At 53.6% G+C, this 27,786-nt stretch overlaps 1 protein-coding gene and 1 pseudogene across 1 annotated transcript; both read left to right on the top strand.

The window, feature by feature from the left end:
- The first annotated feature begins 89 nt into the window (after positions 1-89).
- Cyp26b1 (cytochrome P450 family 26 subfamily B member 1) lies at positions 90-17,377 on the top strand. The gene is made up of 6 exons (XM_027934579.2): positions 90-301; positions 3,831-4,055; positions 12,595-12,870; positions 13,044-13,199; positions 14,641-14,925; positions 15,299-17,377. The coding sequence occupies exons 1-6, from the start codon at positions 98-100 to the stop codon at positions 15,689-15,691; spliced, it is 1,539 nt and encodes a 512-aa protein (XP_027790380.1). The 5' UTR covers positions 90-97; the 3' UTR covers positions 15,692-17,377.
- Positions 17,378-25,297: 7,920 nt separating this feature from the next.
- LOC114091963 (exosome complex component RRP41-like) lies at positions 25,298-26,439 on the top strand (annotated as a pseudogene).
- Positions 26,440-27,786: the final 1,347 nt, after the last annotated feature.

Below are 27,786 nucleotides of genomic sequence, written 5' to 3'. Positions count from 1 at the left end.
GACCCCCGGCCGCAGCCTCCCCTCCCCCGCCGCTCCGGTCAGGCCCTCCCCTCCCCCGTCGCGGCCGGCACAGCCAATCCCCCGAGCGGCCGCCAACATGCTCTTTGAGGGCTTGGAGCTGGTGTCGGCGCTGGCCACCCTCGCCGCGTGCCTGGTGTCCGTGACGCTGCTGCTGGCCGTGTCGCAGCAGCTGTGGCAGCTGCGCTGGGCTGCTACCCGCGACAAGAGCTGCAAGCTGCCCATCCCCAAGGGCTCCATGGGCTTCCCGCTCATCGGAGAGACCGGCCACTGGCTGTTACAGGTAAGGGCGCACTCGCTCTGCTGCTCTACGGGGTCCGCTTGCTGCGAGCGCGGGACCGACCTAGCCGCGGGCAGGCCACGGGGAACGGGAGTTTGAAGGCACAGGTCTCCGCCCCGCCCCTTCCCTTCTCTCAGCCTGAGCCTCCCGGGTTTTCCCTGCCCGCCAGCGGCGTGGCTCCGAGACCTTTGGCGCCCGGTGCGCTGGTTCGGAGGACTGATAAAAAGGGTTCCAGGACCCGACGTGGCTCCCAGGACCGACCTGCCTCTGTTGCTGGCGACCGAGCAGGGGCGCGTGGAGAGGCCTGGAGACTCCGCGCTCAGCGCGCGTTCGAAGGGGCGTCTAGACAGACGTGAGCCGCTTTCGCCTCTTCATTGCGCTCCAGGTCCCGGTCGGCGTCAGCCGTTCTGGGTGTTAACAGTGTAGCTGGGAACCAAAAACTTGAGTCCAGAGAGGAGGAGGGGAACATAGCATCTTGAATTGCCCTCTTAGACCCGGGCTGTGTTCCTGCCGCTTAGCCAGGTAGTTCTTGGTCCTCGCTACTGTGTGTGTTTTGTGGTGGGAGAAGAAGAAGGTAACCCAAGAAAAACGAGAGGCTACAGTCTCAAGGGCTCTCGACTTTCGGGGAAAAGGGTCTATTTACTTATTGGGTGTGGACAGTTCAGCAGGAGAAAGAAACTTGGGAGAAGTGAGTGGGAGAGTTTGCTCTTAGAGGCTACACAGTCCCCGCTCTGGTGGTGATAATTGGGGTGGGGAGCGTCGAAGACCAGACCCAGGTAGGTAATGGAGAGATTAACCTGGAGTTAACCTTGTCAAATGCCAGACAATCGGTTTTGCAATTTGATACACACCAGGGTTTTTTTTTGGGGGGGGAGGGGCGGGGGTACACCTCTGAGATATCCGCTGGAGGGGTGTTTGAGTATACGTATGTACCCATGTTTGTCCACTGGGTGCTAATGGGCCTTAGGGGAATCCTGGAATCCTGAAACAGACAACCCTGGCGCAGGGAAGATGAAGCTGAAGGTGAGCGCGGGGACCTGTAGGTTTAGACGTGCGAAAGCTTGGCTTGACATTAACAGACGCGTGTAATTTTCGCACGCGCGCGCGCACACACATATATATACACACTCTGCACGCTCTGAACCAAGTGACAGCAGAGCGTTAGTGGAGACAGGCGGGGGAGAGGTTCCTTTACCCTGTGGTCTCTGGATATCGCAAAGTTGGTCCCACTCTTATTTGGGGGAGGAATGTCCGTCCAATGGGGTGGGGTTCACTTGAGCCAATCAGATTGTCTCCCATAAGAAATCCCCAGAACTTCCCCCTTAGGACCACACTTAAAGGGTTAACTGCGGCGGTGGTCTAGGCTTTTGGCCGAGAATTTAGAAAATAAAATAATTCACTTGGGCAATGGCTTCCTCCTTGTTAGATCCAATTTGTGGAATCAGCCGTATGTTGCTGTCCCTCCTCCATCTCGTTTACTGACCCCCTCCCCAACCACCCCGGGCGTGGTGTCCCCTTGACCTTTTTCCCCCCCTGAATCCTACAAAGGCCCTTGGGATATGCGTCCAACCCGCACAGAGTTGGGGAGAAGGACCTGCGCCTCACCATCCATGCGTCCCAGGGCCCTAGATCCCGTGGGGTGAGGAATAAAGGGGTGCGTGTTGGGAGGTGCTGAAGGGGTTAATGGGAGCCCTCTGAATCCCAGCGTTTTTTCGGAGTCATTTATCAGATTTTACGGGGGGACCTCCAAGGGCTCTCCTTTTCCACCGAGCGCCATCTAAACAGAGCCCAGGGCTAAAAATACAACATTTTTGTATAAATTGGACTCGCGGCCCGAGCGGCCGCCCCTATGAAAGTCCTCTTTGTGAAGACCGTGGAAACGGCGGACAAATAACTCTTTATTAATGCCACAAAAAAACGCACTTTAATTATAGTTAGGCAGATCAGAGGCGGGGGGTGGGGGCGAGGCGGCGGGCGACCTCGAAATATTCACAGCCCAACTTTTGTGTCAAAAGAAAAGAAAAATAGAAGAAGGAGAGACGGAGAGTCAGACCGAGCAAGGGATTCGGAATAGCAGACGGAGGAAGGGAACCCCGCTCTTCATCCCCTCCTCTGTCGCACCCTACCTCCGCCTTGATTTTTCTTAAAGGGGTAGAGGCCGTCTACAAAGGCGTCACGGTGTGTGTGTGTGTGTGTGTGTGTGTGTGTGTGTGTGTGTGTGTTGGGGGTTGGTTCTCTCGACCCTCCAGCCTGGGAGCAGGACAGCGTCCCCCGCGGCCGGGCCCCCTTCTTGGCAGCTCAGGAGCTGCCGACTAGCTCCCTGTCGCGCGCTGGGGCTGGAGGCGCATGTGGAAAAGTGATTAGGGATCCGAGTTCTGCAGAGTCACTTTTCGCTGCGCTAACGTGTGTACACGTCTAGCTGGAGAATAGCTTTCCTTGGAAGGAAGGAAAATGAGGAGGGGGACCAACCCGGGAAAGGGGTAGCCAAGTTGTCCCGTCGGGGAAGAATGAGCCGGTGGGTCTATAAGTCTGTTACCGGGCTGGAGGAGAGGCTGGACAGGTAGCGCCCCTCCCCTTTTCACCCGGAGCTGCCCAGGCAGGAGAAGGGTTAATTTGGGCTGTGGTGGCGAGCGCCGACGTCAAAGGTGAGCGAGACGCCCCTGCCCCCGCCCCTGTGAGGTCCCCTAGGTTTCCGGTACCCGCGCGCGGCGGGCTCCGCCAGCTCTTTCGAGCGCTGGTCCCGGACCGGGGCCCCGCAATCCTCGGCTCGCGCCACAGCCGCCGCCGTCGGGATCCGGTTACCTGCCCGGGTCGCCCCGCCCGGTCCCACCCCGCCCAGCGGGAAGCGCCTTCCGCCGCTCTCCCTTTCCAAACTCCAGGGCGGCGACGAAAGTCCGTCTCAGTTATTTCCAGGGCAAAATGCTTTAGGAAAATCGCGGCTCACGGCCCATAACTCCACCCTGAAGAGCCCGCGGAGGGCTGCAGGGTCCCTGCGCGGGCCACACCGGAGAACAGCGGAAACTCCAATCCCAGTCTCTAGTGACTGCCTCCGGGCACCGACCGCTCACCGCTATAAATAATCTTTGGCCTGCGGCCACCCCGCGGGGTCTCGCCAGCTCGTGGCCCGGAGCCTGGAAATATTTATTCCGAGAGGCTCCCGAGCGCGGAGTGGCGGGGGTGGTGGTGGGGCGGAGGATTGAGGAGTGGGGGGCGGAGGCTTTAGCTTCAGGTCCAGCCATCCGGGATACCTTTTCCCTCCCTAAAGTCATTACTAAAAAACAGCGTCCCGGGGGTGCTCCTGGGCCTCCCGCCTCCTCGCATTATTTATTATACTCTAGGCCCTACTTCCCAGTTCTGTGCACGCTATGAAAAATAAAACCTGCGTGCGTGTCTGTGTGTGTGTATGGGGTGGGGGGGTTGGGAGAGTTGGGGGGTTGGGGATGGGGGAGTTGGGGGGAGTGGGATCAGCTGCCCTTGGCCGGCCTCGCAGACCTGTGAGCCCTGAGAGAGGTCTCTTGTGTGGCTCCCACAGGGCTCGGGCTTCCAGTCATCCCGAAGGGAGAAGTATGGAAACGTGTTCAAGACACACTTGCTGGGGCGCCCGCTGATCCGGGTGACCGGTGCAGAGAACGTACGCAAGATCCTCATGGGAGAGCACCACCTCGTGAGCACCGAGTGGCCGCGCAGCACGCGTATGCTGCTGGGCCCTAACACGGTGGCCAACTCCATTGGCGACATTCACCGCAACAAGCGCAAGGTAAGAGCTCTGATTCTTTTCGTCTACATCTCAGGAGTTCACGGAGCCAGCCTAGGAGCATCCCAACTCAAATCTGCACTTTCTTTTGTGCATGATGCTTCAGGACTCCGCAGTTCTCTCCCTAGACGGCTTTCAGCCTGAATCCAGGGCCTATGGAGGCCTTCTTCTGGTCCACTCTCTTGCTGGCCTACTGCGCGGCGGGCACCACCAGGCCCACGGGGGCTTGTTTGAGGGCAGTTTGGACAAACTTTGAACGTTTGAGATCAGGGAGTCCAATGCCTATCCTAGCAGTGCTCCACAGAACTAGAAAAAGAAGGGGGCGGGGCGGGACAGTTGGCCTGCGCTTTCCTTTTCTCCGCTTTTCCTCCGAGAATTGCAAGGACTGATCATTCTAAAAATCAAACCTGGCCCTCCAGCCACAGGTAGCCTTGAGGTCGATGCAAGCGTGTGATGTGCAGGGGGAGCTGGGGACAACATGTGGGCAGCGGTTAGCGGGCCTTGCCAGGGAGAGGTACTGTGAGCTTTGGGCCCCTGAGCGCACCTTTAACCGTAGGGGAAAGGAGAGGGGTGGGAGAATAGCCTGGGAGCGGGCTGAGGATCAAAGTGCCCCTACTCCCAGTTTAAAGAGGAAGAGAAAGTGGGTGTTTATCCTGTGGATTTCCCGAACGACTGAAAGAGGCGCAGAGGAGGAGAGCCAGCGCTCACTGAGCAAGCCTCCCCGCCCCCTCCCAGAGCTGCGCGGCCACCGCAGCGGCTGCGGCTCTGAGCGCGGGCGGCACGTGCTATTTGAACTGCAGTAACCCGTAAGCTGAGCCGGCGGGCGGGCGGGGCGCCGGCCTGCGGCTTGAAGCCGCCAAAAGGGAGGCTGCATGGCTCCCCCACTCCGTTTTTTCCATTGGGTCAGAGGAATCACCCAAGTTTGGAACCTAAAGGAAAGGAAGAGGCGGCCTCTCATTCCCGAAGGAGTGGGGGAGCGCGGGAGAGGGGAGGGGCAACCCCCACCGCCAGCAGCCTGTGTGCGAGGTGGTCTCGCTGAATGTGGGCAATTGTGCTGTACTCGCAGACACAGCCCATAGTATTTGATGTTCTCTGAACCGCCTGTGAAGAGTAATTCTCCGTGGCAGACAACCGAAGGAAAAATCCAGCAGAGGAGTCTGGTGTGCATGTAACCCCAAGAGTCCCCCGGTAAAGCGTGTATTTATGAATCTGGAAAGGGGCTCCCAAAGGCATCTCTCTCCCATCTGCTTTACTCAGAGCTGGAAGCAGTTAACTGAAGCTTGGGGACAAATGTGGGGAGGTTCTGGGAGGGGGGCTCTGAGGTGTTCTGGAGAGTGTTGGGGAGGGGAAGGGGGCTATAGGCTTAGAAATGCAGGTTTTTCAAATGTGGACAGTGATTTTTTTTTCCTCCTTAGTTTCTGAGTCTCCACTAAAAGCCCATTCCAGAGAATGAGGAGAGAGCTGAGACTCAGGAATAAGTCTGAGATATAAGTCTGCTTCATTTCCTCTTTGTAGGGGTTTGATGCAAAGTGGGACCCTGAGACTTAGGTAGAGCAGGAGGTGAACCAGGTCAAGCAGCAAAGAAATAGCAGGGCAAGGTCTGCCACACAAGTAGTCCTGCTCAGTCCTGCCCATTTGGGGCTGCTGGAAGCTGAGGTGGGGCTAGGTTACTGGGAAGAAGGAGGAGGCTTGATCAGGACCCAGTGTGAGACCCCAGGGGTTACAGCAAGGCTTTCTGATGGCCCTGTTGCCTTGGAGTCCCACCTCTATCTGTCTGACTTGGCTTTGAACCTCCAGTGCTAGGTGGAGAAGGCATACCTGGAAAGACCCCAGGTTTTGGCCTACTTTGTCCGTTTGTAGGCAAGGGGACAAGAAAGAGGACAGCATAGATGAAGTGCCAGAGGAATACACAGGATAGGAAGACTGGGAATTGGGCTGGAGGTGGGGCCAGAAACTGATGACTATGGCTGAGGGATCCAAATTCTCCCTCTTCTGAGCACTTGATCCCTTAGCTTCTTAGAGTATCACTAGAAACCAGTTCATCTGAGTCTTCAGAACCACAATGCCATAATGGACTAGTTGTGTGTTTGCTATGTGGAGTGTGGCAGAACATAGCCAGACAAAAGGATCCTTTCCCCAAATCTCCATGATCGATGATCCTGAGTTTCCTGAACCACATAGAAAGCCTTGGGTCAGGTACAGAGAAGCAGGAAACTTGATCCTTGCCCTCAAGAAGGAGATTCTGACAGACAGGATAAGAGTACTCTGAGGACTTCTTTTCTGAATACCCATGTTGTCCTGGAAAGATTGTCCAGTCTTTGGGACCCAAGGCCTGGAGAGTACCATATGGCCAGGGTAGGGCTGCAGGATACCACTCACACTACTATATCTAACCCATGCAGTAGTTAGGGACCTGTCTGGAGAGTGGGTTGCTGGGCTGGACCCTGGCCTGGTTAAGATGTACGGGCAGGAAGTGGGGCCCAGGTGTGCTGGGGCCAGGCTGGCAGGGATCTAGAAGCGTCACTGTTTCCACTGGGGCTGGTGGCCCACCCCTTCTCTGGGAGGTCTGGCCAGATGTGCAGGGAGGGGGCTCCTCACTGCCATCACTGCACTCCAGGTGTTTGGCCTGGCTGCCCTGGTGGTCTGGGGCCAGCTGGGATAGGGTTGCCAGGAAGAAAGTCCAGAAAGTCTTACCTAGTCTAATGGTATCATCCACAGAAGTCAGGCCTGTGCAGCTAAGACTTCAAATTTCCTCCATCCTCCTTTGGCACCCCTCCCCAACTCAGGGTCAGGAGTATCCCTGATGGAGTATGTAGGGAGGGGTATTGCCCAGGAAGGGTAAATGGGGTCTAGTTGGACATGTGGGGGTGAGAAGGTTGTCAGAGACATGGAGAAGGAGTTCGGGGGTGGGGTTTGGGTGCCACACAACAGGATTGGGCATCTTCTCTTTTCCTCTGATGACAGGGCTGGGTCTCTTTGCACCAAGAAATTAGCAGCTTCAATGCACCCCAGAGAGTGGTCCTGAGGTACCCATAGGAGTCTTGGAGAACATCTCAGAAGATACATTTAGCCATGAAGCCCCTGGACTGGGGACCTCAGAAGTAGTCTCCTTGTCCCTTCTACTCAGGCCCCTGCCGACAGAGCCTTCTGTGCCTGAAGCTGAGGTGGGGGAACAGGCTTTGGAGGCAGAGATCAAGAAGCACTTCCTACCCATCCACCATCCCTCACTGACCTGGCCTTTGGGTCTTGTCCTGGAATGCAGGTGGAGGTCAGGTTCAGGGACAATTCACTCTTCTCACAAACCCAGTATGTCCTGGGGTTTCTGCTGGGTTTACCTAGGAGTTTCCCCAGCAGGAGGGCCTGGGATGGCAGGATTCTGGGGGAGGCCAGCCCACACCTGGCTTTGTGAGGCCTTTGTACCAATGCACAGTCTCTGGTTGCACAGTCACATCCAAATGTCTCAACAGAAGGTCCAACCTGATTATGTGGAAAGGCGGGTGGCACTGACAGGCGGCAGAGCTACTGGGAGCTGTGCCCTAGTTGCCTAGTGTTGGCACAGAGCCTTTATTCTGCCAGCCAAAGTCCTTCACCCAAAAGTTACTGTAGCACCAGTGGTACCGGTGCATAGGGCTGCTGAATGGGCGGGTGGCAGGAGCGGATCCCTCTGAAGGTCAGTGGGGGAGGAAGCTCATGGTCAGCCACCAGGGTGCCTCCCTCTGCATTCCCTTGTGCCAGGCAGTGGGCAGGTGGGCGGGCTGGGCGTGGGGGCAGCCTCCTCCTGTTTTTCCTCATTATGTCCTTCTTTCAGGGGCGGGGAGTACAAGGCTATGGTGCAGATTGATGTGTCTGCTCACTCTCCCAGCCTTGGAAGACAAATGTGGCCTTGGCTGGGGTCTGTTCTGGCACTGAGCCCCCTGTGTCAGTCTCCCTATCCATCCTGGGCTCCCCAGGCCTAAAAGAAGGAACTTCTTTAGAAATGCTGACAACAACCCAAAACAACCTTAGCATGGGCCTTACCCTTAGAATAGACTGGGTCCATCGCAGAGGATCCTTTCAGATTCCTAATTTCAGAGCCCATCAGTGCTGGTAGATGGGGTCTGGAGTGGTGGGAGGCACAGGGCTTCAGGGTCCCTGCTGGGTGTGGCCAGTCATGCCCTGCACTGTGACCTTGGGAGGCCCTTCTTGTGAGTCTCAGCTTTTCAAGGGGATTTTGTTGTGGCTGGAAAGGAGGAAGAGCAAGGGGCCATCTTTTGTGATTAGGGGCTCAGCAGGTACTTGCAAATGCTGCCTCCCCTCCCCCACCACCTTGGTTGTATGTGTTGAAGAATTAGGGCAGTGGGGTGAGACCATCAGAGCTGGAGTCCAATGGGGGACAGGCACTCTGTTCCTATGGACACAGGGAAGGGACATGTGCAGGCTGGGGAGGGGGATGTCTGGGCCCACCCCTCCCAACCAGAGGTACTGAATGGGGATGGGTGCAGGGTGAAGTCTGAGCCCAGTGGAAATGCAGGCAGCTGGGAGATGACTCCTCTCTTGTCCCCCTCCTTGGATATAAAGTACACACCTTGGCGTCACCCCTGTGCGGACGGATGGCTTCCTCGGTGGCTGCCTGCCTTCTGTTATTCTTTCCACTCCATGGGCCTGGCTCTGGTGGCTTGGCCAGGTGGCTTGCCTGGGCCCCCACCCCTCCTGTGCAGCCGCTTCCATTCCTCCCAGTCTGAGTCACTGGCTGGGGCAGTGGGCTTCCTCTTCGGCTCTTATCTGCCCATCTGTTTGTCCAGGCATCTATAGCTGCCAGCAGATGAGAGAGAGGTTACCTGGTCAGATGGGGTGTGGGGTCTCACAGATCCCCCTCCCAGGGGCACTGGATGAGAAGCGGGAGGGGCGAAGAGACCTGGCGGCAGGGGAATGGTCAGGACATTTCTAGGAACAATTACAGGGAATTGAAGCCTTATCAAGCTCCAGTGGGGCCCCAGGCCCTTGTTGTGGAATTAGCTCCCCTTCCCGAGGGAGGGAGAGAGCAAGGACTTGGGCTCTTGAACTCATTGTGTTGTTAGGGACACTGGCGAGGTTTGAGGGTTATCCAAGGATATGACTTAAGGTGGGAGCCCATCCTCCCTCCTGCCCCTGTCCCCGCAGCTCCCACAGGGACACAGGGATGAGCATTCCCAAGTCTCCTGGGACCCTCTGCCCGTGCCCTCCCCCCACGCCAAGTCTGGTGCGTGGTCCATACCTGCAGCTCCCTCTGCAGAGCTCTGCCTGGACCTGGGCTGGTTCCCAGTGACCTTTGTCCGGCATTCTTGGCTCATTTTTGGGAATTCCCAGGGAAGCCCCAGAGGGAAACGAAGCAGGCCTGGCTCCGATGATGACTGTGGTCAGGCCAGTCGGCTCTGGGGGCCGGAACCCTCCTCTCTTCACATTGAGCCACTCCTGGGCACCTTCCCAGTGTGCCCGAGTCTTGACCCCAGCAGGCGGCAGCCTCAGACCCAGCCCGCCCCAACTGGGCCCAGGCCTCCCTCTGCCCTGGCGGCACCTCCGCCTCCGCCCGTCCTTTGTGGTGGGCGGTGGTTTCTGGTCTGCTCTGGCTTTGGGAAGTGGCTGTGTTGTTCACCCTGGGCACAGACCCAGGGATGAAACCCTGGAGTCTTCCCAGTTCCTGGGAGGACCCCATGCCTGTGCAGCAGCTGGGCTGGAGGAGGGGCATGGACTTGGTGACCTCTGAGCAAAGCCCGCCCAGGGCTGGGGTGCCTGCCACCCACCTTTGTGTGACTTCTCCACCTCAAGGGGGCTCCAAGGAAAATCGGGACAGCTGAGTATGAAAAAGACCTTGGAACATCCGGATGGCCCCCTCATAAAACCAGTGGGAGAGCTAAGACCCAGGGCAGCAGGAACCTGTTGGCTGTCACTTAGCAAGCCCGAGATTGGTCTGGACAAGAGCCCTGGACCTGGCTTCAGTTCTTTTTTCAGCGGCTCCACCTCAGAGCCTACAGGGTACCAGGGAGCTCCTGGTCTTACTCAGGACCCCTTTCCACATCTAGGTCAAATGTGGACTCCCTTTCTTGGAGTCCCTTGCTCAGTCCCAGGTCCCTCTGGGTCCTCTGTCTTCTTGGGTTGTCAGGGCCCTCCAGGGCTCCAAAGCCAGAGGAGGTGTGATTCAGCTGGCCATCACTAGAGGGCGCAGGGAATGTAAACTAGTGGACAGACAGGACTTGTCAGTGGTCCTGTATGGCTCTTCCTCAAGGGGCAGGGGAGGCACGTCCATCTCCTCTGAAAACTCTGGGATGGCTCCTCCTGGGTCACCGTAGCTCAGGTGGGATGTGAGAATGGGGCCCTAGAAGGCACTCTCCAGGTGGCTTATGCATTGTTGGGTTTTGGGCTACTTACAGGGATTAGCATCTATTTGGCAAGTGGTTATAGTGTTCAGGTGCTCTGTGGGTTGCGAAGAGGTCACTTGGTTCAGCCTCACCACTTTATAGAGAGGAAACTGAGATTTGGGACAGGGTGACTTGGCCACAGTCACATAGTAAGTTGGTGGATGATCCCTGATTACAGCTCAGGCCTCTTGGTGCCTGGTCTCTTTCCCCATCACCTCACTGTATCCTGGGACCTAGCTGGCTTTGACTTTGGCTGGTCCTGGTGCGTATAGCCTTTGCCATATCCCCCTTCCATATGCTCATTTTGGGGCCCAGGTCTTTTGGGTGATGGGGGCCCTGGCCATCCCCTACCCTTATCCCCTCCATAACAGTATCCCTAGTCTGATCAACTCTGAAAACTGTGGCTTCCAGTCCCCTCCTGCTCCACTGCCAGCTTCCCTACAGAGGCCTGGTCACTGCAAAGTTGTCCTGACTCCCAGTCTCATTTCCCAACGAGCTTGTTCACTTCTGTGCAGCACTTTCTGCACACCCCCTAGTTTCTTGGCTGTTTTGTAAGGGTCCTTAGTCAGCTAGTGTTGGGATCTTGGGGCAGAGCCCCCTCCCACCCATCAGGACCCCCTTTCCAGACTCCTAAGGACACCATAGTGAGGGCTGAGCACACAGCACTGCTTTTATTCATAATCCTCCAGGACCCCTGGAAATTCTCTGGGACCCCGAACCTGGGCAGGGTGTGAGTGACTCATATAGGCCTGAGCGGACCAAGGGGACCTCCTATCATCCTTCTACTTTTCAGCTGTCCCTTTGTAGCAGGAGTGGCCCCAAACAGTGTGGGCCTCTCTGCCCCTCACTGGTCTCCCTCCCCCTCCCTCTGCCCACCGGGAATTTCGGAATGAAAGTGCTATTGTGCTCGCCTGGCTGGGCCACTGAAGGGCCAGCACTGTTATTCCTGCAAACCAGCCTCCCATTAGCCATGCAGGGCCCAGGCCAGGAAAATGTTACCTTTTCCTTCTCAAGCTGACTGCAGGGGAAATTCTCACATTTACAGTTTGTGCGGTGGTTGTGTTTGGGGGGCAGGGGGGAGGGTGTGCGCATGTGTGTGGTTTGCATGGGGCCATGGGGGCTCCTTCCTTGCACTGCCCTTCTGCTCTCCGACTTCACCTATGACCCTTCCCTAAGCTCCAGTGGGAGGCACCCGCTTCTGCTCTAGACTCTGAGGGGTTATAAGTGAGACCCACAGGCTGTCAGTAAATAAACTAACACCCTCCCTCTCCTGCATACCTGGGGCAACTGTGAGTGTATGTGTGGGGGCTGCTGAGCCAATCACGAGGCTTCAAGGCAAGGGGGGTGGAAACAGGGACTCCTTGACTACTTAAGATGGTCCTGGAAGGTGCAGGGAATTAAAAGGGCTTCTGCTTGTCTTTATGATCTTTTGGGGTGGAAAGCCATTGTCCTCATTTCTGCCTCTGGACCCAGCCATACCGAAGACATTTTAATGGCACAACTATTAATAAAGACCCTAGAATTCCTGCCCAGTGGTTGTTGCATGGGAAGTGGGAATAATTTTGGTTCCCAGGAAGTTCTGCTTATACTAGAATTATGGTCCACTTGCCCTTCCATCAGGGGAGTAGGAGAGCTGTTGATTGCTCTCCTACCTCTTCCCTGTCCAGGTACTCACTCGTGACTCAATTCTGGGAATTGGGGAATGGGCCCCTGCAATGGAAGACAGCCTCCCTGCTCTAGCTCCGCTTGCCCCACCAAGGCTGGAGCAGCCACATGCCCCCAGACTCTTTGGCAGCTGGACTGCAAAGTCCCCGAGGCTTTGCCATTGTGTGGAGCATGTATTTTTCTGGGGGCTGAGGAAAGAGATGATAGCCAGGTCACCCTGCGAGTTATGTGGAAGTTTCTGGCTTTGAGTAAAAATGCTTATGAATTGTGTGTTCATTTTGTCCTCCCCTGCCTGTCCCTCCCCCAGTCAAGGGAAGTAGAATGAGGTTCACATTGGGGGACCCCACAAGGGCCCTGTGTCTGGAGGCCCCTGGGGCCTCAGCAGGAGGGAGAGAGGACGGGGTGTTCCCTGGTTGTGGTCATGGGATCTGTGCCTCCACTTAGCAGAGTGAAAGCTGGTCAGCTTAGGGGCCAAGCTCACTGCCTGCCTCTCTGCCCTCCAGATCTTCTCCAAGATCTTCAGCCATGAGGCCCTGGAGAGCTACCTGCCCAAGATCCAGCTGGTGATTCAGGACACGCTGCGTGCCTGGAGCAGCCAGCCTGAGGCCATCAATGTGTACCAGGAGGCGCAGAAGCTCACCTTCCGCATGGCCATCCGGGTGCTGCTGGGCTTCAGCATCCCTGAGGAGGACCTTGGGCACCTCTTTGAGGTCTACCAGCAATTTGTAGAGAATGTCTTCTCCCTGCCTGTTGACTTGCCCTTCAGTGGCTACCGGCGGGTAAGCACCCAGGGCCTGGAAGGCCACCCTTGAAAACGGACCACTGTGACTGTGAGATGGGCACGGGGCACCAGACTCAGGGGAGAGGTGTCAGTGGGAGGGTGGGCTGGAGCCTCCCCTGGCAGTCCTGAGGCCCTGCCCTTCTTGTGGCTGACTGGCCCTTTCCCCCTCAGGGCATTCAGGCTCGGCAGATCCTACAGAAGGGGCTGGAAAAGGCCATCAGGGAGAAGCTTCAGTGCACCCAGGGCAAGGACTACTCGGATGCCCTGGACATCCTCATCGAGAGCAGCAAGGAGCACGGGAAGGAGATGACCATGCAGGAGCTGAAGGTGGGGTGGGGCGACTCCTGCAGCCCGTCCTCTGTTCTGGGGCCTCCCCTGCAATGGGTAGAAAGGCGCCTGGCCATTTCCTCCTGTTCTGGTCTGGCTCTGCACATGTGTTCTGAGCAGCTGTGGCTGCCGTTGCACCTGGGCTGGAAGGTGCTGGACAAGAAGCCGAGCTGTGTCCTTGCCCACCTGGCTGTGAAGGATACAGTGGGGCCACCCTGTCTGCCCACAGCAGCAGAGGGCTCAGGGCTGTGCACACCTCCGATGTACCCATAGTCACATCTACCATTTTTTAAGAGGATGCTGGAAATTGGTGCTTAGGCAGTGGGTTGTGGATGACACCTTATCCCCACAGAACCTCCCCCGCACCAAGTTCATTATCTCAGTTCATTTCATGGCCACCAAAGGAAACACAGGTCTAGAGAGGAAACCACTTGCTTGAGGCCAGCATCAGCCTTGGGGGAGATTTGGTTCTTACTTGGGCTCTCCTCCAACCCCCAAGACTTCTCCAGTGGGTGACCCTTTGAGCTCTCTTCCTTTACACCTGCCTAAGCCTCGCTGGCCTGCAGTCACCTGAACTGCTCACTCTGGACCCCGTGCACAGCTTCCCTGCACTGTCTGGGGTGTTCCACCTGAGGAATGTCCCCAGACTCTGCTCACCTGCTCACTTGCCACATGCCACAGACACCCTTCCCCATGCTCTTTCATCCCCTGTTCTTGCCCCAGCTTTTTCCTTAGGAGGAAGGAAGAGGTCACAATCACTTTCCCATTTCACAAGTTTTCATGCCATGGCAAGTAAAGGACCCAGGCCCCTTCACCACCCCTCTGGGCCCAGCATCCAGATTTGTAAATGCAGGCTTCAGAATGAAGTGGCCTGTGGGGACTTTTCTGTGGAGCCCCATGGCCCTGAAGCCCCTCTGGGGCCACCTCCCCTCAGTCTTCCTACTGTAGTCCTCTTCCAGGTCTTCAAGGATATGGTCCCAGGCAGCCTCCAGACCCTGTCTGCCCTTCTGGCCACTAACAGGTGTCCCACTTCCAGGGATGAAGGAAGGAGCCAGAGCCAGGAATAGGAAGGCCAGGGCTTGGACCCCATTATCTGCCATGTGCATGGTGCCCGGCTCTTCTTCTGTGAGCTCATAGCACTGACTAGGCCTGTTGCTACTGGCCCAGGAATCCAGCAGTGAGTGGAAAGTGGCCCTAACCTAAGGATTCAACTGGCTAGTGTTTCTGCCCTGGGTGGCAGCCGGGTGTCTCCTGCCCAGCCAAGAACTAGCTGTGACCCCTGTGTCCACGGCAGTCCTAAGTTTCCAGCATATGAGGCTCAGGGCAGCAGTGCAGGGCCCAGTGCAGATGACCCTGTGTACTGGGGACCCTGGCACAATGGGGCTGCCCTGCTTGGCTGGTCCCAGATGGCCAACAGCACCTTTCCTCTCTGCTGCTGCAGGATGGGACCCTGGAGCTGATCTTCGCGGCCTATGCCACCACGGCCAGTGCCAGTACCTCACTTATCATGCAGCTGCTGAAGCACCCTGCCGTCCTGGAGAAGCTGCGGGAGGAGCTGCGGGCCCAGGGCATCCTGCACAGTGGCGGCTGCCTCTGTGAGGGCACCCTGCGCCTGGACACGCTCAGCGGGCTGCGCTACCTGGACTGTGTCATCAAGGAGGTCATGCGTCTGTTCACGCCCATTTCTGGCGGCTACCGCACCGTGCTCCAGACCTTCGAGCTAGATGTGAGGCTGGGCCCGGGGTGATGGCTGGGATTCAGGCTGACTCATAAGAAAGGACCCCTCTGTACCTCAGTCTGATGGGGAGACAGTGATTGATTTCAGGGAGCTTTCAGGCAGGGGAGAGACACAGCCCCAAATGCAGAGTGGGGAGAAGCCAACCTGGTGTCATGGAACCGCCTGTGGCGTGTACACACAGGGGAGTAGACCCGCATGCTGAGCGGGCCAGTCCTGGGGAGCCCCGGGGGTGGGGGAGATTTCTCTAGGAAGAGGCAGGTCTTGAGCACCTGGGATGGGGAAAGGCAGCTGGGCACTCCTGGGCCCTCCCTCGGCCTCCTCCGGTGCTCACACCCCTCTCCCCGACCCCATCTTGCTCCAGGGCTTCCAGATTCCCAAAGGCTGGAGTGTTATGTACAGCATCCGGGATACCCATGACACGGCACCTGTGTTCAAAGACGTGAACGTGTTTGACCCCGACCGCTTCAGTCAGGCGCGAAGTGAGGACAAGGATGGCCGCTTCCATTACCTCCCATTTGGTGGCGGGGTCCGGACCTGCCTGGGCAAGCACCTGGCCAAGCTGTTCCTGAAGGTGCTGGCGGTGGAGCTGGCCAGCACCAGCCGCTTTGAGCTGGCCACCCGGACCTTCCCCCGCATCACCTTAGTCCCTGTCCTGCACCCCGTGGATGGCCTCAGTGTCAAGTTCTTTGGCCTGGACTCCAACCAGAACAAGATTCTGCCCGAGACGGAGGCTATGCTGAGTGCCACCGTCTAGCAGAGCTCAGGCCCATGCGCACCTCCACCCAACTCAGCAGAGGGGGTGGGGTGACAGAAGTAGAAACCTGTGTGTAGGAGGGGGCTGGAACCTGGGAGGGCCAGTGGCCCCCATACTTGTCCTCCCCCAGGCACCTCTCCTTGGAAAACCCTACCGAAAGCCAAAAGGGTCCCGTTCTTTCAGAGGACCCGGCTCCCCTCCTGGCTCCTGCTCTCTCCAGAGTCCCCCCACTTCCCACCAGCTTAGCTCTTGGGAAAGGGCCTGGCTGGGCTCTGCATGCCTGTTACAGTGTTAAGTGTCAGTTGGCTGTGCTGCAGTGTACCTGTGACCTGAACTGGTTCCCTCCTTTGTCTTTTAGTTGGCGGCCAGGTGATTGTGCTGGGGGAGGGAGGAAAAAAGGCCCCCGCCCTGTGCTCTCTTCAGCACCCCACTCCACTGCTCAGACAGTGCTCCTCCTGCTGTGGCTGGCGAAGAACAGCATCCTGGGTAATCCAACACAAGTGCACCTGAGCTGGGAGGGGTTGCCACCAGCCTAGAGGGCACCTCCTACCCAGCCCTGCCAGTTTGGACATTTGAAATTACCTGTTGCTGCTACTAGTTCTCTTCTCGCCTTGGGGCACAGGAGCCCCAGGCCTGATCCCCAGCATTCTCCCTGGTGCCCCTGGGCAGGTGCACTGACATCCCTACCCTTCTCCCAGGCGGGACCCCACTGAGCCAGGCACTCCCTGCTCTACATACCAAACGGAGGCCCTGGGCTTATCCCTTGCTCATACCTGCCCTCCTCCAGAGTCTGTATTTATTCACTGATCTTGGTCATACTGATATCTGGAGCAAATATCTTCTCCACCTAGCCTCCATGCCATCTGTCCTCCTCAGGACTTCTGTGAATGAAGAGGAAGGGGTCTTTAGTCAAACCCAGCTCCTCTACCCTTTCCCCCAGCCAAGAGCTGAACAGCCTTCTGTGCTCCAAATTAACTTCAGAGCCTCACTCTCGGCTAAAATCCAGTGTCTGCCTGTTGTCACCTGGTAGAGATGGGGAACTAGCCCATTGCCGCCTCCTGTCCTGTCAAAAGTTCTGATCGTGTAGATTTGGAGGCTACCACAATCTCTTACTTGGCCACTGTTCACCCCAGTGCCCCCCAACTCCACTAATGAGTATGGGGCAGGATACGGGTTCTTCTGACGGAGCTTGAGGCCTCCGTCTTCCTTTCCTTAACCCTTACCCTTTGACCTTAGCCCTTGGGAAGGTGACCTTGAAGTCCCTTCCACCTCTATGCCAAGCCACTGTCTGCTTAAGCCCAGCTCAGGGGTGTGGGGAGGAGGAGGAGGCAAAAGCAAGAGGGGAGGAGGAGAAACTTCCCCAGAGCTGATTCAGGCTCTTGAGGGGCCTGGAGGCCCAGGGGGGAGGCTGAGCAGAGCTGAGGAGGAGGGTAAGTGCCATTTGTCAGAAGGGATTTGGTTGTGGATGGGCCAGTCGGGATGACCGGATAGAGGAGGAGTCGCTCCCGCCACTGGTGTTTTGAGCATTGGCAATTGGGATGCCTCCTGGGAGTGGTTTTGAGGGCCTTTGGTGAGTCTCTAAGCACATTTGTCTGTTTTCAGAATTTTCATTGCTTTCTGTGTTTTCCTTTTGCTTTTTGATGTTATAAAAGCAATGAATCCTCTTTAGTGCAAAAAACAAAACAACCCAAAAGAAAGTAGCACATGAGGATCCCCCAACTGCCAGGCTGAGCAGCTCAGTGACAGTGGCTCTTGGTGTCTAGTGGGCAGACCCACGAAAGACCCCACTCACATCTCCCCAAAGGGATCCTGATCAGGGTTGGGGTCACACCACACAGAATGTCCTATAATTGCCGATTCCCAAATGTTTCATGTTTTTTTTTTTTCACTACTAAAAAATCAGTGTGGGACAGACATAGTGGCAGAGATGGTGAGATTTTTTTTTTTAGCAAAATCCCTCAGTCCCCTCTTCCAATTCTAAAAAAAAAAAAACAGGCCAAAATGTGTAAAGACTCACCAGAGCTTGCAGAAGAGCTCTCTGATGGTGCATCAGAATCTGTTATCCACAAAAGAGACCACTGTCTGGAAGGTTCAGTTTCCTTCCAGCTGATCCCACTCGCCCTGAACCGATGGTTTCAGACTGAATGTCTGGGAGTGTGCAAGTCCGGCCCTGGCGAGGGGCAGGGGGCTGCAGGGTTCTGGAAGGCCTCAGTGGCCTTCCCTTGGGGGGCCAGCCTGGGAGGAGGTGGAGAAGGAAATGCTGAGGGGGATCCCTGGGAGGAAGCAAGCAAGGAAGGATCGTTTGCCCCACTGGGTCTCAAAGGAACAGGCAGAGGAGGGAGGAAAGCTCTTGACTGGCCCACAGGACAGGTTGCCCCCTGTCACCACGTCTCCGTCTCTCCTCTGTAGCTCTGTGTCCGGGTGTCCGTGCCCCTGTGTATGTATGTGTGTTTTATTGAGGTAGCATTAGATGGGTGATGTTTTCTCACTTACCATTCCTAACTATTGTAACTTGACATTAAAAAGACAAAACCCCACAAAACTCTCCTTGCCACAGGCTTGCAGATTGAAGCACTTTCGATGTTGGGCGCTGGCGTTTGTGTTCTGGGCACCATCCTGACCCTGCCCAGATCGCTATAATATTATTTTATACACAAAACTTTTTTTTTTTCGTAAATGTTATAATTTTGTGTCTGTCTTTATAAACTATTATAAGTACTATTTTTGTTATAATTCAAAATAGATATTTAGTATAAAGTTTTTGCTGTTAAATATTTGTTATTTAGTAAAATATGAATTTTTCTCTATTGTAAACATGGTTCAAAATATTAATATGTTTTTATCACAATTGTTTTAATATTGAGAAAGCACTTGTGTGTGTTGTTTGGATATGGAACTGGTGCCGTGTGCGTGTTTTGCCGTCATGTGGTTTTAATCTGTATATAATATTCCATGTAGCATATTAAAAAAAATGAATGTTGTGCATTTTGTGATTTTGGAAATACTCAATGTGGCTCTTTTATAGGCTTCCATAATAAACCGTGGGGACTCACCCTTGTCTCCTTTGCCTCTGGTCTCTGACTTCTAGCCTCACTGAAATGGGCCTCCCAGTCCAACTAGGCAGGAAGTTCCTCTCTAGATCCTCTGTTCTGGGAGGCCAGCCCCCTGTTCCTTGCGTGTAGGGCACAGAAGTCTGTGGCAGGGTCTTGGGAGAAGTAGGTTCCCCTAGAGAGGAAAAGATGTCTCTGGTTGGTTTTTTGGGGAGGGGATGGCAAAGCTAGGAGGTCATTCTCCTGACCTAGAACGGCCAGGTGTCTCTGGGCTGGACATGGCTCTGTGGACCTGTCCTTGGAGTTCATCTTGTTTGAGCAAGGACACTGATGTCCATAGCCATGTGGCAAACAGAGGAACAGGATTCCATTCTCCAGACTTGAGCTTTGGGCTCCATATCAGCACTTCAGAAAGCCTGTGTTATGATTGTTGCAGGATCAAATAGATCCCTTGATCAAATACCTGGGAAATGGGCTAAAGAAGATAGGCAGGCTCTTGTATTGCAGGACCTCTCTGAGCTTTGAGGCTCTCTAACGGGCAGAACACGTTCAGGGGACATAGGTTGTAGAATTCTACAAGCCTATTTGTCATTTTTATTGCACTTTGTGAAAAGCACCTCCATGCCATGTCACAGGGCCCAAGGTGAGGGCCACCAAAGGACACAGCCCTTAGTGCTGAGGTACACAGTGCCCACCAGTGTTCTAAGGATCCTGGACTTTGGGTGGTGATGGTGGGGATACAGGAGACAGAGCCCAGGCCCCCACTGTGCACATTAGGAAACAAGAAGGACCACAGATGTCCGGGCAGGTTCTAGCCCCTGCCACGCCCTGGCCTCTCTCCACAGCCTGGGGTGAGAAGGGCCCACCCCTGAGCCACTTTGAGAAAAGCTTTTTGTAACTGCAACGTTTCTTTTCAATACAGTTAGTCAGTCCCAATCTCAGCTGGGAGCACCCTGGCCCAGGCACACCCCAGGATGCAGGGCCTCGCCCCACCTGGGTCAAAGAGCCTGGCCACCCAGACATCTGGCAATGCCACCAGGCAGGAGGTTTAGCTGCCCCACAGCCTACTTTTCCGCCAGCTTCCCACTCCACCTTGCCCATCATCACTGAACCCCCCAGCCCTCCCCCCTTCCCAGGGTAGGGGACAAAAGGGGAATTCCCCCATTTTCCATGAAAGAAGTCTTGGAGCAACCACGACAACCTAAGGCCACACAAAACTGGAGGGAGGGCAGTATTCCTCCCATACCACGGGGCCAGGGGCACTCTCCCACAAGCCTCAGCCCCCGCGGGAAGCAGCCATGAGAGGCCAGAGGGCTGGGGAAGGCTGCCAGGGGAGGTAGTGGGCTCTCAGAGTGTAAATTCCCTCTCTCCTGGTGGGACGTTCTGTGTGGCTGCGGAGGTGAAGGAAGCATGGCCCTGGGTTGCCCTTGGCCTGACCACCCTGCTGTGGGATGGCAGGTCAGTGGCTGGCCCTGTCATCGCCCGTCTGGCCCTGCTATTCCCCCGTGGGCCGGGTGGGTCAATGACGTCCGCCTGCCTGCATGCCCCCCCCTTTACAGCCAGCTGCCAGCCCCTGGGATCTCCTGACCTGGAAGGCGAACACAAGCCGCTGTGGACAGGCAAACACGGACACTGTTTGTCCAGGGATTGGGGCGCCAGTTTGGAGGGAACTCGGAGACCGCACATTCTGCCACCTCCCAGCGCTTTTCCAAAACAGCCTGGTCTTGGCTGGGCCTGGCTGCCCAGGGCCGCAGGGGGCTGGGAGCCAGGGACAGGGCAGAAAGAAGTGGGGCCCTGGGGCCAGCAGGGTGAGGTGACCAGGGGAGGACAGAGACAGCACTCTGGCAGCTCGACTCAGCTTGATGTGCTTTGGAGGGTGCTGGGTGGGGGTGGGGTGGAAGGCGAGGGAGGGGAGAGACTGTGTCTGTGTTGGGGTGAAGTGAACTCACCTGGCCTGGGCGCCCTCGGGAACAGCTTCATTTCTGGGAGAGCTCTGGGCACTGAGCACAGCTTAGACCCACTGGTGGGTGCAGCAGGCTGGGCTTCAGCTTGGCTTTGCAGCTCCCACCCAACCGCTTGTTCCCGGGAAGAGGTTGGTCTGGCTCAGGGTTTGTCCTGCCATGGCTGTGCCTGCTCGGCTTCCCAGGAGACCCCATTCCAGCCCACTGAGGCTTGGGCCCTCCCTGCCAAGGGGACCCTCACTCTCTTCCCCAAGCCCTGGTGCCCCCGCTGCCTCCAACTGGTTCCCCAACCCACACAGCAGGTGAGTGACGGGGGATCCCAGATGGGCTTCCATGAAGCAGGATGCTCTGACACTGCCTGCTGGGGGAGCTGGGTCTGCCCTGGAGGCCATTTGAGGCACGGGGCAGGCGGAGGGGGGGGGTTCCTTGCTGGCAGGAGCCACATGGCCCAGGTGCTGGCCTAACTGGGGATGCATTCTCTCCAGAAGAGAATGTGGGTGTCTGAGAGGCAGGGGTGCTTGAGAAGTGGTTGCTTGGATATACACCCTACCCCTTCCTGGTTGGTCCACACCCTCAGAGGCCATCTTTCCTTGCCTGGCGTAGACCTGACATACTGGCATGGCTTTCCGTCACACAAATTCTTCCCTGGGACTCTCTGAGCCCACAACAGCAGAGGCCCCCAGGCAGCCTCTGTGAGGATTTTGATTGGCCCAATTTGGTTTTTGTTTGTTTGTTTGGTTGGTTTTTTTTGTTTGTTTGTTTGTTTTTTTTTGGTACCTGGAATTGAACCCAGAGGATTTAACAACTGTGCCACATCCCCAGCCCTTTTAAAAACATTTTATTTAGATACAGGGTCTCGCTGAGTTGCTAAGGGCCTCATTAAATTGCTGAGGCTGGCTTTGAACTCTTGTACCTCCTGCCTCAGCCTCGGATCTGCCAGGATTACAGGTGTGCACCACCAGGCCCGGCTGATTGGCCCACTTTGAAGTCCATGCCTGCCCTGGCCAGAAAGATGACCTCCTCTGATTAGTCACCATGAAGTGGGATTGGCAATCCAAGGTAGAGGGGAAAGTGGTGGGAGGGGACAGCTGGGGTTGAAAGTACTCCAGGGTACAGCTAAGGCTGCAGCCGGGCAGAGCCAGCACCGGGGCAGGGGTTGGGGGGGGGCCCGGGCTGCTGAAGTCATGTGCTGGGGTGCAGCAGAGACCAGGCACCCAGTGACATCTTAAGATGGAGATGCTCTTAGTGAATTCCCTGCGGCTTCACGTGAGGTTGTTTGAGTTGTTCTGATGACAACCGCTTCTCTTTCTAAACAAACCCTGCCGCGCATCCCAGGGCTGCAGGACTGTGTTTGTGTGTGCACGCGTGTGGGCGCGTGTGCGGGTGATTTTCATTTTGACATATTATTGATTCACACAGAAAAGCCTAGTACACAAAAGGTCCTGTGTACCCTTCACCCAGTTTCCCTCAATGACTCCGTGCACACTCAGAGTATAATATCACATGGGGATTCATGGAACCACCACGATTCCAAAACCTCCCCCTCTTCTCAGTTGGCTCTCAGTAGCTACTAACCTGGTTTCCATATAGATAATTATTTTCTTCTCAAAAAGGTCATATTAATGGAATCACACTGTGTGCAATGATTTGACTTTATTTTTTCCTACACAGCATGATGGAATAATGCCTTTAAGAGCCAACCGAGGCATCACGTGCATCTTTTCCGGTCTCTTTTGGTTGCTCAGTAGTATTGCACAGTGTACATGTACTCCAGTTTGTCTTACCATTCACTCACTGGGGGACTATTGGGTTGTTTACAGTTTGCCTATTACACATAGAACTGCAATGGGCATTTGTGAATGGGATATTTTGTGGACTTTTTTTTTTAAGTTTTATTTCACTGGGATAAATGTCCAAAAGTGTAAGTGCTGAGTCATATGGAAGTGGAATGTTTAATTTTATAAGAAACTATTGAACTGTTTTCCAAAGTGGCTTTGCTCTTTTCCATTCCCACCAGCAATGTATGAGAGACCTAGTTTCTCCACATCTTCACCAGCGTTTGGCATTACAACTATTTTAGTTTTAGTTATTCTGATGATTTTATTGTGGTATTTCGTTGTGGTTTTAATTTGCTTTTCCCTAATGGCTAGAAAGGTCAAACCTACTTTCATGAACTTATGTGACATCTGTAAATCATCTTGGGTGATACGTTAAACAAATTTTGTTACCATGACAAAATACCTGAGATAGCTAACTTAAAAGGAGGAAAGGTTAATTTTGGCTCATGGTTTTAGCCTAGGGTCTTGTTGCTTTGGGCCTGTGGTGGCACAGTACATGATGGCAGAAGCATGTGGTGGAGGAGGTATGTTCACCTCATGGCAGCTGGAACGCAAAGAAAAAGAAAGAAGAGTGGCCAGGGTCCCAATATCTTCTTCAAGGATATAGCCCCAGTGACTTAACCACCTTCCACTAGGCTCCACCTTCTAAAGGTTCCACCTCCTTCCAGTGACACCACAGCCTGAGGACCAAACCTTTAATACATGAATCTTTGGGGCATTCAACATCCAAACTGTGGTGGGTGGCAAAAGTGTTTACTCATTTACTAATTCATTTTTTTCTTCTGCTAAATACTGGGATTTAAAAAAAATATTCTAGAAACTAGTATTTTGTTGTATGTGAGGCTTGCAAATGTTTTTTCCCATTCTGTAATTTGAATACTCATCCTGTTAACTGGATATTTTGGAAAGCAAAGTTTGAGAATTTTTATCAGGTCCTAGTTATCAATTTTCTTTTTATTGATTGATCTTTTAATGTGAAGTCTGAAAACTTTGCCTAGCCCTAGCTCTTGAAAATTTTCTATTTTTTCCTAAAAGTTCTGTAGTTTAATATTTTACAGTTAAGTCTGTGATCCACTTTGTGTTAATTTTTAAAAGATGTAGGACTTATGTTGAAGTTCTTTCTTGGTTTTTATTTTCAATCTGTGGATATCAGACTATTCCAGCATCATTTGTTGAAAAGGCTACTTGTTCTCTATCAAACTGATTTTGAATTTTCTTTCTTTCTTTGTTTTTTATTTTATTTTTTGGTACTAGAGACTGAACCCAGGATTGCATAACCACTCAATTACATCCCTTTTTATTTTGACACAGGATCTCACTAACTTGCTTAGAGTCTTTCTAAGTTGCTGAGACTGGTCTTGAATTTGTAATCCTCCTGCCTTATCCTTCTGTATCCTCCTGGGTCACTGAGGTTACAGACATGTGCCACTGTGCCTGGATGCATCATTGTTAAAAACCAGCTGGGTATTTTTTCATGGATTTATTTCTGGAATCTCTTCTTTTCTTGGATCTACATGTCTATGCATTTGCTAATATCACATTGTCTTGATTTTGTTTCTTTATTTTTTAATATATTTTTTAGGTGTAGATGGACACAACACAATGCCTTTATTTTTATGTGGTGCTGAGGATCGAACCCAGGTCCCACCCGTGCTAGGTGAGTGCTCCACTGCTGAGCCACAATCCCAGCCCTGATTTTGTTTCTTTTTTGTAAGCCTTAAGATCAAGTAGTGTGAGTCCTTCTACTTTATTCTTCCTTTAAAAGATTATTTTAGCCATGCTAGAGCCTGTTCCTTTCCATTTAAATTTTGTGATAAGCTTTCATATGTGAACAAAAACCTTGCTGGAATTTTTAAAGTACTTTTACCAAACCTTTAAATCAATTTGGGGAGAATTGATGTTATCAGTATGTTGACGTCCATGGACATGGTATGCCATTCTATTTATCAAGATCTTCATTGATTTCTGTAATCAGCATTTAGCATTTTTCAACATACAGATCATGCACATTTCAAATATATATATATGTGTGTGTGTGTGTATTTAATTTCCTTTGCAGTGATTATAAGTGCTCAGTGTGTGTTTTTTTTTAATTAATAGACTATTTTAAAGAGCTGTTTTAGGTTTACAGAAAAACTGAGCTGAGTTCTCATGTGCTACCCTCCTCACTTTGTCCTATTTTTAATATATTGCACTAGTGAGGTTTTACATTTTTAATTTCAGTTTCCATATATTCATTGTTAGTATATAGAAATGCAATTGATTTCTGTGTGTTGATCTTTCAAACTTGGTGGAGTGTTTTAGAATGACTGTTTTGTTTGTATGAGATCCCTTGGTATTTTCTACACAGAATTATCTGTGTATGTCATCTGCAAATGTGGATATTTCTTTCTTTGCCCCAATCTATACTCCTTTTCTTTCTTTTCTATTACAGTTGCTAAAACTTAAATATTATATTAAATAAGGGTGGGAGTGTGAACATCCTTACCTTGTTCCCAAGCTTAGAGAAAAGCATTCAGGCTTTCCATCATTAAGTATGCTGGTCCCTATATTTTATAGATTTTTTTTAATCAAATTGAGATAGTTCATCTTTATTCCTAACTTGTAGAGTCCCTTTCTATTCCTAACTTAAATCACAAATGGGTGGTGGATTTTTGTAAAATGATTTTTATGTGTCAAGAGATATAATCAGGCTAGACAGAGAGCTGGGCCGACCACACAGCGGGGCTGGAGCTCCTGTGTGAGCAGGGTTACTGGATGGAAGGTCGTGGCACTGGGGAGCTGTGCAAGATCCAGGCGCACCTCCAGTTTACGCAGCAAATGCTCGATGCCGCATATGGGCTGAGTAAATGCCCAAGTTCTTAAGGTGCAATCCTGGGTATGCCCTGCCTCCTGCATCCTGCATTCCCCTATTCCTCATCGTGCCAGGCTCTAGCCCATGCGGTCACTTCCCCGCAGTTCTACTCTGATGTCACCTTTGGGATGCTGCCGCTCCAGGCCACAACAGGCTTTGTTGCCTTTCTGTGTCTACCACCCCGAACGTCAGTTCTACTTAATCTTACTCGTTTGTCTTCCCACGGGAACATAAACTCTCTGAGAGCAGCGACTTTAAATAAAACTGTCTGATTTTATTGCCATGTTCTACGCTGTAACAGTGCCTCCCCAATGCAGAGATAATTTTTAATGGCTGAGCACATTAATGCGGGAGCCCAACTTTCTAGGTGAAAGAAGCCAGGATGAAGGCAATGGGTAGAAACACACATGGCACTTCTGCAAAGCCGAAAGAATGCACGTGGAGGGAGAGGAGATGATTCCAAAGAACGGTTTCCAGGGAGATCCCGGGTGCTAGGTCTCGAGCTCTGCCTGACCGGGCTCTGGTGAGCTGTCAGTATAGTGCAACAACCTTCAGCCCAGGTGAGCGCAAGCGGAGGCCACAGGGAGACCGTAAGTCCTGTAAATGGGCCTACAGCTGCACCAGACCTTTGAGGCAGCCATTCTTACTCAGCTGCGCCCAGGATCCCAGATTGACATCTACACGCAGGGGCTGCAGGCAGATGGTGGACCCTACCCAGCTTGGGTGAATGCAGCCACGCTGGCCGTTGGATGCTGGGATACCCATGTGGGACTCTGCGCGTGTTCAGCTGGTTTTGTGGAAGGCACAGCCCTGGCAGACCTCAGCCATGTGGAGGAAGCAGCTGGTGGTCCCCACCCAACTAGCCCTGGCCCTGCTGCCAGCTTCAGGCCAGATTGCGCTGCTTGAAATGGAGGCCTGGCTGCTTTAGGGCCACTGGGAACAGGTGCTAGAGGCCGCTGTGCAAGCCGCTAGAGGTGTGCACATCTTGTTGGACCATGTGGTACCGCAGCATGTGCGTGAGGCATCTATCTTCCTGGGGGACTGAGCACCCAGCCACCTATGTCCAGAATAAAGTCCTGCTCCTCTGCTCAACAACAACAACAAAATGTTGCTTTAAGCAACTAGTTTCAAGAGGCCCATACCTCTAGTCGCAGTCACTCAGGAGGCTAAGGCAGGAGGACCCTTTGAGCCCAGGAGTTGGAGGCCAGCCTGGGCAATATTGGATATCTGAAAACTTAGATGGTACTGAACTACAAATACTCTTTTGCCCCATACCTGAGACAAAAGAAGAAAGGAGAGGAAAGGAAGACAAACAGGAATCGTTTTCAGAGTGCTTCTATGCACAGGTTCACCTGCGTGACCTCCTTATTATTGTGGAAGGAGTCGTGTGCAAGCATTCAGAACCTACAGATGAGTGAATGCAGGTCACAGAATGACAACAAGCTAACCTGAGAAGACATGGCCGGCCCAGAGCCTGTTGGCAACAAGTGGAAACTGGGGCCCTCGGACATGGGCCCTGCTCAGGGTATCCACTGGTTCCAGCGACTCAGAAGTTGAGGTGGCAGATGAAGGCACCAAGGAAGATGGACCAGTGGTGGTCCAAAAAAAAAAAAAATGGAGAGCCCCAGCAGGAACAGGCTGAGGGGTCTCCTGATATGCTCCCTGCCAGGAGGGATGTCCACAGCCCCCCAGGAGGCCGCATGCCCCAGAGCTGGTGGGACTGGGGGCCAAGTCCAGGCAGAGAATGAAAGCAAGTGCTTGCATGGCTGCCCCCGCCCCTCCCCTTGGTACACTGGAGCCCATGGAATGATGTGGAATGGTGTGGAATTGTCTCAGGTGACTTCAGTGACTGCTCACCTGCCTGACGCCAGAGGCTTCACGCAGCACTGCTGATGACAGCGGGGTTATGACTAGCGTGGCTGCTTCTTGTCACTCATATAAGAGACCAAATCCAGGAGGTCTTCCTACGCCTGTGTGTGATAGCCATAGAGCTGTTGGCAGGAACTGGATGACACACTGCTGTGGACACACGACCTTCCTAGGACTGACAGTGCGACTTGTTCTCCATAGGTAGAAGAATGAGACTAGAACCTTATCTCTCACCCTGCCCCCAAATCAACTCAAAATGGACCAAAGAACCTAGGATTCCACCAGAAGCTATGCAACCCCTAGAGGAAATGTAGAGTCGATACTCCTGCATGCAGGCACGGGCAAGAATAATATACGACATGGCATCAAATTGAAACGCTTCTGCACAGCAAAGGAAATGATTAAGAATGCGAGGAGACAACCTCCAGAATGAGAGAAAAATTTTTCTAGCTACTCTTCTGACAAGAGGATTAATATTTAGTAATATCTAGAATATATATAAAGAACTTAAAAACTTAACACA

Source organism: Marmota flaviventris, chromosome 14 (assembly GCF_047511675.1).
Source record: "Marmota flaviventris isolate mMarFla1 chromosome 14, mMarFla1.hap1, whole genome shotgun sequence".
NCBI classification, from domain to species: Eukaryota; Metazoa; Chordata; class Mammalia; order Rodentia; family Sciuridae; genus Marmota; species Marmota flaviventris.
Note: the sequence above shows the minus strand (reverse complement) of the source record. Positions and strands in the feature narration are given on the sequence as shown.